This window comes from Saccostrea echinata, unplaced genomic scaffold (genome assembly GCF_033153115.1).
Source record: "Saccostrea echinata isolate AGI-Se365-2 ecotype Australia unplaced genomic scaffold, CSIRO_AGI_Sech_v1 ptg000075l, whole genome shotgun sequence".
In the NCBI taxonomy this organism is placed as follows: domain Eukaryota; kingdom Metazoa; phylum Mollusca; class Bivalvia; order Ostreida; family Ostreidae; genus Saccostrea; species Saccostrea echinata.
In genome coordinates, this window is record NW_026889824.1 from 1,452,753 (window position 1) to 1,465,351 (window position 12,599).

General features: G+C 33.3%; 1 protein-coding gene and 1 long non-coding RNA gene across 4 annotated transcripts in view; both read left to right on the forward strand.

Annotated features, from left to right (window-relative positions):
• LOC133176487 (uncharacterized) overlaps positions 1 to 10,011 on the forward strand; it is a 117,502-nt gene extending 107,491 nt beyond the window's left edge. For all 3 annotated transcript variants that reach the window (XM_061311605.1, XM_061311607.1, XM_061311606.1), the window contains 2 exons: positions 9,054 to 9,125; positions 9,876 to 10,011. In XM_061311605.1, coding sequence (XP_061167589.1) covers positions 9,054 to 9,125; positions 9,876 to 10,004 — 201 coding nt within the window. In that variant the 3' untranslated portion in view covers positions 10,005 to 10,011. The remainder of the gene's footprint in view (positions 1 to 9,053; positions 9,126 to 9,875) is intronic.
• LOC133176471 (uncharacterized) lies at positions 2,559 to 4,332 on the forward strand. The gene is made up of 2 exons (XR_009719467.1): positions 2,559 to 2,704; positions 3,932 to 4,332. It is a non-coding gene; the product is annotated as an uncharacterized LOC133176471 (long non-coding RNA).
• Positions 10,012 to 12,599: the final 2,588 nt, after the last annotated feature.

The window sequence follows — 12,599 nt, forward strand, 5'->3', positions numbered from 1 at the left end:
ATGAAATCCAATTGTAAAAAATGATTAAATTATAGCCACTGACCAAAGAGTTAGGGGTCTTACATAATATATAATTAATATATTTTAATATTACAAGATTTACATTTCTATTTTATACTACAGATTGCTATTTTATTCATTCTAGCATTTCAATAATACAAAATATACTTAAAAGTTAAGCAGATGACTTGTATATATGTCTTGAACATTGTTATCTAGTCTTTGAAGTCAATTTAGTTAATCCCCAGTGCAATTATCTTTTGTTACCCTGAAGACAGTATAGGTGTCATAGAAATTAACACTTTACCTGTCCACATCACTCTATTGTAAAGATGTCAAACAATCCTGAGTAAATTAAATAATCATTCAATTCCCCTTAAGGCTAAGATTATATTTTATCAAAAAAGAACAAAGAGATAATCTCAGCTGTAGTAGTGTGGCAGCTGGAGTGGTAGTTTAGCAGCAAGAGAGTTAGGAGTTAGGGCTAGAGCAGGCAGCTAGCAGACCCAGTTTGACATATGTACATAATGTACATATTTCTGTAATAAAGACTGGAAAAGGAATTATCTTATGTCTTAATCCTTGACAGATCTATGTCAAGGACAGTAATCATGTCTAATGGTTACTGAGTGACCGAGTGTTGAGGCCAGGTGTGCATGTGTGTGCACTACCTATTCTGGGTGGACCCCTACCCTCCCCAGATCAGCGGTCACAAAATTTCAAGAACATTTAAATTGATGTTGTAATTTGGCTGTCACTTAGAGTGTGTCCATTTTAAAATGTTCCGAGTTTCCATCAGATTTTTATACGCCCGTCTTTAGACAGGACATATTATGTTATGGCGTTCATGTCCCTCCGTCTGTCTGTTAGCTTTTCTCATGTCCGGCTCATAACTTTAATACTATTAGGCCTAGGATTATCAAACTTTGTCAACTGATACTTCTTGGGTAGACGGTGTGTCGCGCACAAAAAGTAGGTCGTTCTGACCTTTAATTAAGATGCTATGGCCAAATATGGAAAAATCCTGTCCGGCTCATAACTAGAAAACTATTAGACTTAGAATCATCAAACTTGGCCAGTTTATGCATCTTAGGTAGAAGGTGTGTCGCGACCTATTTCAAGGTCACCGTGACCTTTAATTTAAGTGAAATTTAAAAAAAAACTGTCTTTTTACTATTATATTACACAATCCCAAAAAATGTGAAAGTGTTGCAGTATCCTTATTAAAAAAATGTTAAAATCAAGAAAATACTTATTTTTTTCATTATATACTTTACAGCAATCTATAACAAATATAATGTTACAAGAGAAATTCCACCTCTCCCATGGGTGTAATTATCAAGCACTGGTCAAGGAGAATTTTGATAACAGAAAATTGCATGTCAAATTACAGAGAAATTAATGAGTTTAGTTTGAGGAGCTAACTGGTACAGCATCTCTGATCAAGCAGGTGTTATCTATATCTCTTGGGAATTGGGCAGAGGAATCAGCCATGTTGGATTACATAGTTTTTGTGGGCTAGCCTAACTTTTAAAATGAATTTGTTGAAAAGTAATTAAAACTAATTTGATATTGTATTATATGTATTATAAACTAATTTGATATCTTATATTAAACTAATTAATTAAAACTAATTACACTCGGAAGGGGGGGGGGGGGTGATATTGGAATTAGCATGCCAGTTCTCCATATGAATTGCAGCTTAAAACCAGTCTGACATTGAGTCTAAAAAAAAAAATCAAGTATTTCAAAAAAAAGTTTTAATTATGGTAGATAGTCCCTACAAATCTAAGAGTCAAGCAGAAACCTTATTAAAAATGTTGCCTCAAGATTACATTTTTTTTTATTTTTATAAATCTTTGTAACAAATTGAAAAAAAAATCTTTGTTTTTGCAGATAGCGCAGATCCATTCATCCCTTGGGAGTAATGAGTGGACATGCATCCAGTTAAAGATTAATTAATTAGTTCAGTGTAGGAAGGCTAGCTGTCTCAATCATTTCTGTTAGAGCATATCTGATCAAGCAGTTCTTATCTGTATCCTTTGGGAATTAAACAGAAGAACTGCTGGTCAGTTTATAGCATATTTCATTTGATGGCCAGTCTTTTATTTTAAAATTAATTTGGTATAGATTAAGTTGTTAAGACTAAATTCATATTGAATAATATGATATTTTTATTTAATTTTTTGAAAATATCAACTAACAAATTTCAGAGCATCATGTCTCACAAATGTGAAAGGGGGGGGGGGGGGCTGCAGATGGGCATTTGTCAAGCTCTAACACAACCAGTTGAGGATCTATAATGTAATATTTGTTATAATTCATGCCTACACCACAGGAAATGTATAAACAAATATTATAAGGAATGGAAAAATCATGGAAATCCGTGTATCAAGGTTGACTTGATTTTCTTGCACTCTAAAATGTTTGTGATAATTGAACAATATTTGACGGGCGTATCATGCTGTGGCGGGGCATTTATTTTCTGTGTCACAACTGTCCATCAGAGTTCATTGTAAATGAAACTGCATGCAGGGTGTGAGGAAATGGATATGCAAGTGGTTTTCAAGTCTTTTCTGAGCTCTTTTAAATAATTATTATTGTACTATCGTAAACTCTATTTTCATTTCAGATTCTACATGTAGTATCCACCTAACAAATCATCTGAAAACGTAAAGAGGATGAAGAATACTTCTGATAAAAAGTAAGTCTTAGTAAGCACTTATTATTTCGCTGTAATTTAGGGAATAAGGACTAAAGTACAAAATATTTGTTTTGATATTTTTATTGTCTATTGTATTCTAACTATATCGAAAATTTGAGTTTTAATCTTTTTATCTTTCATAGTCTCACTGATGGTTGTCAGTGTGTGTGTGTGTGTGGGGGGGGGGGGGGGGATAGGCTGTTTTCCTTTACTGTGTAAGCTTTATATGTATGATTTTTCTACCATATTAACAGAATATGTCCATGTTTTCTAAGGGAGTCCAAGAAATTTTTTTAATTACTTTCCTATGTACATTTAATAACTTAGCTAATGCCGGAGTGTATGTGTGTGGGGGGGGGGGGCAATTTTTAGAACCATGTTTAAGCATTCTTTGGTCAGTGGGATTCAAGTATGTTTAAATGAAGTGCCACACCCTCTTTGAAAGAGAAATACATGTATCTTGGAAAAGAGGGAATAATTTAGGGTAACATCTAAATTTTTATTTTCAAAAAACATAGATCTGCATGTACTTATAGAGTGCAGATTCATTTTCGTTCAAATCATATTCCCTCGGCCCAGGCTGAGGCCACAATAGAGGGTCAGAATTTGACATAGGAATAAAGCGGAAAAATTCAGAGATGAACAGAAATATTAAGTCATTTTAAAGGCTATTCAAACATAATTCTCTGTTTTCTGTCACATACATGCTAATGTATTCAATAAAATAAATGACCCCTTTTAATAAAAAAAAAAAGCAAGTATGTCAGCCACACTTTGTGAGCTACCTATTAAAATTATATGAATTATTTCAAAACAAGTATTTAACAACAAGCCTATTTATGTTATTCAAATATTATGAATCATGGCCTATGGGTTAAAAGAGGGGGTTATATTTTGATGTGTGAGTAAAATGAAAAAAGAAATCCTTTATTTACTCTGAGACTCTGGAACAAAGGGATAACATGTAATATCGATATACATATACATGTGTGTATATACTCATGTACATTTAGATTAAATTCAAGTTTGTTTAATTTTATTGTCCTTTGAATTTAAAAGAGGCAAATTTAATAGACTAGCGAGTACACATAAATTTTTAGATTATTTAAAATCATTCTAGTAAAAAAATGATGAAATTGGGAAATTAAATAATAATTAATAAATCAAGGGCTTGTACTATAACAGCATTAGGGATTCTGTTAAACTTTATTCATATATTTTCAATAGGTTCAAATAGCTGATGAGCAGGTCAATCCAACTTGAAGATGACATTATTTCTACAAGGATGAAACCACGTCTCTGGTGTACTTAAGCATTGACATGTTAAAGTCAACAGAAACGGGAACAGGTCATACATGCAGACTACAGTGTTGTGTTGCACAGTTCAGAAAACATAAAGTCACCACTAACATAAGTGCAAGCGAGTCATCAAGAACTGAAGTCAACCACTCAGAGACTTTTCTGTTGGATTATGTTGGACTACAAACTGATTATTTGACCAAGGAATCCACCTTGATGCTTGTTGGCTACCATTGATGTGAAATTAAGCATTTATTATCCCAATTACTTTTACATATTCTTGATGATATTAGACATGCATCTTGTTGAAATTAAATTAAAAAAAAACATATGATTTGTTCAAATTGTTTTCTAATATTGACAGTTTAGTGAAGGAGGTATGGTCAATCTGCTGTAAATAAAAAGACATTACATTAATGATCTACACTCATGGCAGGGCTTGAAGAAGCAAATAATAAATTATGTTTTAGTTTTCAACTTCCATCATGAAAAAATGCCAAGTAGAATCTTGACAAATAGTATAAAATATCAACTCTTAATTTATCTACTGTGGAAGCTGAGACTATATATATTGAACTTTCTTCAAGTTTCCACAATGCGGAAACTATAGTATACTAATTGTATATCAAATGTTTAGGCACGCTGAAACCATTCATATACTTCAAATTTCATCAAGATTCCGCAATGCGGAAACCATAGTATGCTGCATGTATATCAACTGTTTACGCATGCTGAAACTTTACATATTCTTCAAGTTTCATCAAGTTTCAGTTGCGGAAACCATTTGGATTCGTGGACACTTTAAGTTTCCGCACTGCGGAAACTTGATGAAACTTGAAGTTTCAGTACTGAAACTTTGCGGAAACTATTAGTAAGCTTAAGTTTCCGCAGAGTTTCAGCAGTGTTTCAGCCATGCGGAAACTGTTTTTTTCATCCATATACCGATCTCGCATATATATCAATTTTGTATATGCATACATATATGAGTATCTCGTTTTCAACATTTTATTTTCATCTAATTGGAGACAACTTATTTGTCACCCTGTGTGTGAGGGGGACATCTAGATTGTCTCCCTAATCGTGATAAGTTGTAAACCAATCAGATTGACCGTATCATTCTTAGGGATAATAATCATCGCTTTGAAATCCTTATTCTTATATTACCTATGTCTTTGGGTCATCTGTGTCACTCAGATAACCTACTGTTTTCTATTTACGTCCGTCGTCATGCATCATGAAATAGAATGTCTGTCGACCATTGTAAGCCTTTGAATATTTTAGCTGAGCTGAACAGTTATATTTTTTCTTAACCCTGCGCATCAAGCAAACTGTTGGCATAATTATATTAACCAATGAGCCCTATAAACACGATTGAGAAAAACATGGCCACTGGACTCATAAATCAGGCTCTAGGGTGAAGTTAAGTTGACCATTTATTGAAAATGCATTTTATCCTGCCTCTGAAAAAAATATTGAAATTTCACTGGTCGAGAAGAATACTGTATAAAATCATATGTTGCCCACTGACATGAAATTGTTTAATATGCCCCCTACACGTGACTTACTGACCACATATTAAATCAATATACGCCCAGCACGTGCCTTACTGTCCAAATATTGAATTCAAAATGTTGTTTTCACTTGAACTCGCAAGGAGCCTAATAACTGACGTCACATTAGCATCAAACGGTGTCAAATGTAAACAATTGTTACATACAGTTTGCTTGACTCCGAGAAAATGAACTTTATTGGAAAATCCTCTACAGGATAAACTCTTTATGTAGACACCTACACTTTACCAAATAAGCATTTTCAAGGACCCTATATATATTTCCGTATTAACCTCTAAGTGTCTAATTTCTAATAGTATGTATATCTTATGAAATTCTTTTCTTATTCATTGATATCCAGCAAGCAAATTGTTTGCATGATTATCCTTTCACCAAAATTGCAAAATTTATGGCCTATGAGTCCATGTTTCAGGCCATAGAGTGGGATTTTGTCGGTCATACATGTATCTTAAAAATGTTTCATTTCATTTTGAAAGTATTCTTTTGTATTCTTTGGCACCTAACAGACATTATAATTGTCACTTAGCCCTCCATAAACGTTGCGTAATTCATGTCCACAAGGCCCATGGTTTAGGCTTCAGGTGGGGCTAATTTTGTCATCTGTTGAAAATACTCTTTTTAAAAGAACATCTATCGGGCACACTGATTATATGTTTACACTGGTTACAATGAATTCTCACTTGCGATTTTTTTTTTTTACAAATGTTGTAAAATTCATTTTCTTGGGTCTATCCTTGAGGTGCCCTACATAGTGGAGTTTGTCCTTTATTGGGAACTGATTACGCGAATAAATTTTTGTTATCCATAGGCTTCTGGTAGACAGCAAACTGTTTGCATGGTAATAACAAACACTTAGCCCTTTACCAAAACTGTAAAATTCATGGGTCCCCTGTCCATCAGGTTCAGGCCAATGCAGGGTGAAGTTAAATATGTCTTAAATTGTTAGCTCATTATTTTCTTTCAGATCTTCATTACAAGCAGGCAATTTGTTTGCATGATTATAATGAGAAATCTAAGCACTCTGCAAAAATTGTGAAATTTATGTTCTCGGATCCAGTGATCAGGCCCCAGGGTTGGGCTGCGTTCCCCTTATATTCTTTACTTTAGAATTCTGGGACAAAAGCGACATGAATATTATAATCATAATTAAGTCTTCACGAAATTAAACAAAATGTCATGAAATCATAGTTCCAGATCCATTTGGGACGAAAGTGGTATTTGTATTGTTATTTGAAACTCATGATAGTCATGAGATCGTCAGCGATCAAGGCCCATGGGCCTATTGTTATTAGTAATCGCTGTGCTCACTCAAACAAGGAAGATAAAATACAACAGGATTTTCTTGTCGAATTCAAACACCTTTATAATAGTCTAAAACAAGTTCTTTGTCATATTACAGTTGTTCTCTCAAAGCTCTTCAGAATTGAATTTGAAAATGCTTTAATTTTATTGCCATGTATAAGTCGTTATGTATGGTATCAAAGCTCGTGGAAGCAAACGAAAATTTATGTTTGTGTGGTTTTTTTTTAAGTTTGCTTGTTTAATTTGCATACTCCAACCTTTTCAATTTCTGTTAATTTCCGTTACGATTTTTTTTCAATCTTTTTTCATGGAATTGTTGATGTTAAGCACTGTTGAATAATCATTCTTCGCGGATCTTTTAAATACATTGTAGTTCACGAAAAGTAGTTTATTTACATTTTGAACTAGGGTTAATTGTTTACGCACCTTTAAATATATTCATCACTGCTACAGGAACTAATCCTCTACTTGGCAATACAACGCATCAAGAGATAAAGGTTTGTGAAGAGAATGATCTGGATACGGAGGCCTGTCGTCTGCTGAACTCTACTGATCCCAACATTTGTCAGAACAACTGTATCGCTGCCACGCTATGTCCTTCTTTCTGTGGAACTTGTCGTAAGCTCAATTAATTTAATAATATACAAGTCATAATGAACTCATTCCAATCTACATTGGTCAGAAAGTCTAAGAAATAACGATCTGTGAATACTTTACTTACAGTTCATTGTAGAGATTGCAAATCAGTTCCTGATCCCGGTTCCTGCACAAATACTACATTATGTAAAAAAAAAGTCAGGTATGATATGTAATTACCGTTTTTAGTATGCATATAAATCATTTTTACATAATAGATTGTATACTTAATTTATCTTAATAGTTTTATGTATTGTACAGAAAAATCACATTGAAGACATACATCCATTTTTCTTTACTTTGATTTTTTCTTTATTAAAAAAAAAATCATGATTTTCCTTTTTTAATGATTATTCATGTTATAACAAACACACTTGGAAAAGTTCAGATTTTCTTCTAGAATTAATTACCTTTAGCCTTTTTGTATTCTTACTATTTGCCAAAATTACAGTTGATTATTTAACAAAAAGAGCCTAAAATTTACTTAAAATGTGGGGTTTAAAGCAAATCAACGTTATAATAAAATCATATCAATAGTTTTCTGGCTTTTCCTACTAATTGCCTTTTTTTTATTATCATGTATATAGACTATACATGACTATGATTCATACGAACAAATATTTCATAGCCTGTACCTTTTCGATTGAGCATATATTCCTCAGATGTAGAGTGTTAGAGTGCTCTAATAGTTCATTAGTTACAATTTTCCACCAAAAATTAAAATTTTAAAACAAATCATGAAAAAACAAAGTAAACAGTTCACACAAGACATGATTACTGGCAACGACGTCAAGAAACAAAGTTTTTATTGCTCTTTATCAAATCTTCATTAAATTTGGATTGAGTGTTTGTTTCTTTTCGATCTATATACTTGTATGGAAGTTTTCACATTTACTTCTGTGGATATAGCGTTGTACATTTCAAGTTTATCTAGCAAATGAATTAAATCTCTTTTTGATCAAGTACTTTTTTAAATGTTTAAGAATTTGGGAATAAATGTAGCTTTATCCAACCTACTTTAAAGCAGAGCGCAAAAATCACACTCTTCAATATGTAAACCGACAGAGGTAAATTAAATCCTTCTGCTCCCAGACTCAATATAACAAGAATATGATATTAAACAGGAATCATTATTCATGTTGTGGGTTGTTTTTATCTTCAATCCCAGGACACAAATCTACTGAGCCCAAGCATATAAACCTAGGACCCGTAGCTGCTAGGGGAAAAAAATTCTCACTGCTTTTTGGTCATATCTGCAGAATACAGGTCTAAAATTGTAGCGTTTTAGTGGCTGTCCAATATTCTCGAAAGGGACGTCAAACAAACAAACAAACAAGCAAAAAATCAAGTTATCCTCTGGTCCCAATTATGTCAATCCAATTAACAATTCTTTTATTCATTTTGATTAACGAATCATGTTCACAATCATGGGTAGGTAACATTATACTTTCATATATATCTAAATTGTAAAATATCTGTCGATGACTTTTCCATACATGGGTACATTCTTACTAAATTTGACATACCTCTTTTTGTTTCAGCAATGTGTAACAATTGAGCGTCTAGATTCAAACTTACAACTGTCTATTGTCTTGGGATGCATGGACTCAAAGGTTGGTATTCACATTACAAGAAGTCTAAGAAATAACATCACCAACATGACCAATCTATGATTATGTTGTTTTGGGTTACTACCTTTAGTTTATTTATCATGTTTATCAAAATCCCAAACGCTATACTATCGTTCACTATCAAATAAATGGAGCAGGAAACCGATGTTTGTTAGATTTTCAGACGTCTTGTGAACTAGATAGATCAGATTCTTCATGGACAAGAAATGTTAAATAAAGTCGTAGATTATTATTAAGATAAATTGAATTTACGAAGAATATCGGAACGGCTTTCAGTTTTATTGTTTGAGCATTGAAAAGACCTTCTAGATTTACTTAATATGCATGTAAATACAAAGATGATGATTTCACTTTTATCATGATTTAGGAATTATGAATTGAAAAAAAAAAATATTGTGGAGATGTTCGTGGAATGTTCAGGATTTCTTTTATTATACGTTGTCTATTCAATTCGTAACCATATATTGCCTTCACTATCAGTTAAATGAACAATGTAGATAAATATCTATCTATACTCTATTTATCTTAGAGTAGTCTACTTGTGTGTCAAGTTATACTGAAATCAAACCAAAACTGTAGGAGGAGTAGCGTTTTGAAAAAAAAATCGTTTACAGACAGACGAACAGACAGACATGTAGACAGACGACGGACAGCTTACTATCGCATAAGCTCTTGTGGTCTCTGACCAGCAGAGCTTAAAATTAATTATATTTAATTTTACATTTGTTTTAGATTTGTACTGCATACTTTAGCGGTAGAACAGGTGGTCCAGGAGGTTTTGGTAAGCGTCAGTTTGGTCAAACTACACTCAGGGGAAAATGTTGTGACAGTGATATGTGTAACGAACATGGTATTCAATAAATAGTCACTGAAAAAAATGTATCCTTTATTATATAAATGAAAATTCTGTTGAGTTCATTTCGTAACAGTAAGGATCCCTAATTACTTCTAATGAAATCATATGTATACCTAAACGCACTTAATCTGATTTTCCTTGATAATTACTTCAACACTAACAAGTTTAATTGTTAGAAGTTTCCTGTGATCTTTGTTTCTTAACAGAAGAATAGATGTATGAGTTCTTCCTGGTAAGTTGATCACATGGTCGGTATAGCTTCCTTATAGAAACATTAGAAGTGTCTTCGTTATTGTGTGTGAGCATTGACCTCTCTACTTCTGCATATAAAACTTGTTCTGACCCGGTTGTAGCTTTTTCCTTCTTTATTACCTCTGAATAAAAATTTATTTTTTTGCTATCGTATGGAGAATAAGAGTTGGCTGGTATTGATTTCGTGCCAGTTGATTTGTTTTTGTGTATTTCGGAATACAAATAATCAGTTTTTTCTTGTTCTTCTATCCCTTTGTTCTCAATGTCTAAGGATTCAGGTAGTTGGCTGTATGATTGAATGTTGGGGATAGCTGCATACATGACTGATATGCCACAAACGCCATTTGTATCATTAGAATTCATATTTAAATCGTTATCTTGAGATTTGTTTCCCCGAGGTCCTTCCTTTGTAGACTGGAAGTCCGTTTTGCTGAATTGCACTCCTTTGTCCGACTTTCCAAGTGAACCGCTGCAACAAAGAATTACAACCCTAACAAAATACAAAATGTACACGTATTTTGACTTCCGAACTGAATAAAATGTAGACTATATAATCGTCTGTAACTGTTTTGGTATTATATCCAGCAAATTACATATGTGCACTAACCTTAGTTTTCGACACAACACAACAGCGACTACAGTAACACTAATGAGAATTACGAGAGCAACAGGCACAACTATGTATAAAAATTTCGTGTCATCTGAAAGAAAACATAACATCGCATTTCTAATTTTAAGTAATTGTGTGTACGTTAAAGGTCTTTGTTTAAATATTTTTTGAATTTGAACAAATTTTATTTAAATCAATTTGTTGGAAGAAGTTTCCCAAAGAATATCCTTTTTTGATGTCCTTGGTAACACCTTAGTGTTTGTTTGTTGTTTAACGTCCCTCTCGAGAATTTTTCACTCATATGGAGATGCCACTACTTGCCGGTGGAGAACTGCAAATTTTGACCTATGCTGGGCACTCAGGGCCATTGAGCAGTGAAGGGTCTTTTTCGTGCTATCTCCTACTGCGACACGGGACCTCGGTTTATACAGCCTCATTCGAAGGACCGGTCTCCACGTCCCACAGTGGGATTCGAATCCGCGACGTAAGGATCAACTCCTTACTCCGCAACTCTAGAGCAGACGCTATACTACTGCGCCACGCGGGCGATTAACACCTATTATTAAACTTAATTAAATGACATCTGTGATAAATTATATTTTGTTTTAAACTTACTTGTAGTTTCCACAGATAGTGCGTTGTCCTCACCGAATGTCGGTTTTTCTGAAGATGTATTAGAAAGACCACCAGTAGACAGAATGGAAAATTCGGTCTTGATGGAAGAAAATTGGGTTGTTATGATTTCATCTGAAATTATTTTCTCTTAACTTGAGAGAGGACTTTTAATTGATTATCTTGAGGTATGAATTTCTGAGATTGAAAAACACGGAAACCATTCGTGTCTTTACTGAAACACTTTTAAGAAGGTCCAGTTTTGAGATATTTATTTGTTTCTGCTTATCACATGTAGCTCACCTAAAAAATTTTCAAGTGAACAATTAAAGTTTTGATTTGGCAACTTTTAAAAAAAATGCTTTATTCTCCAAAACTAATGAGACAAGTTCCTAAAATGAAGCATATTCCTCATACCAGGAAAGATTATAAACAATTCTACCACAATTATTGCCGAGATGAAAGAAATGCCGCGAACACTTTCGATCTCCAATAAATTACGAACGTCATCAAAGAATTATCAGATCAGAAAAACATGTCAAACCTGTACAGTTGAAATAAAAATTTCACTGTCGTCTTACACAGTCTAAACAGTGTATATTGCCTGAAATAGCTGATAAATATCTATTTTTGTAGCCAGGTGGGGTTGTTCCACGGACCTCCCTAGAACATTTACACTCAGTGATTTTACAGATAAAGCAATGAAATAGACGACTGATTTTGTTATTTTACATTCATAAAAACTAATCAATATATGTTACAAACAAATTTATAAATAATTAAAGGATATTCATAATCCAACTAAAGCTGAAATCATCTGCATTTTATGCAATCGATACACAAGTAAACAAACAAATTGACCCTCTGGTGTTAAATTGAAAAGCGACATAGTGATCTAATTCGTTTCTCTATCATATAATAGAGGAAACGATCAGCCGTATTTTAGAACTGTAAGTAGAACAGAATTAAAGTCTTTGTTGTCGTGAATGTTACTGGATAACATCATCGATCTCGAAATGTTGTCTGAAATATAAAAGCCTCGGCTAACGCCTCGGCTTTTATATTTCAGACAATATTTCTCGACCTCGGAGGTTATCCTGCAACATTTACGATAACGCGGACTTTA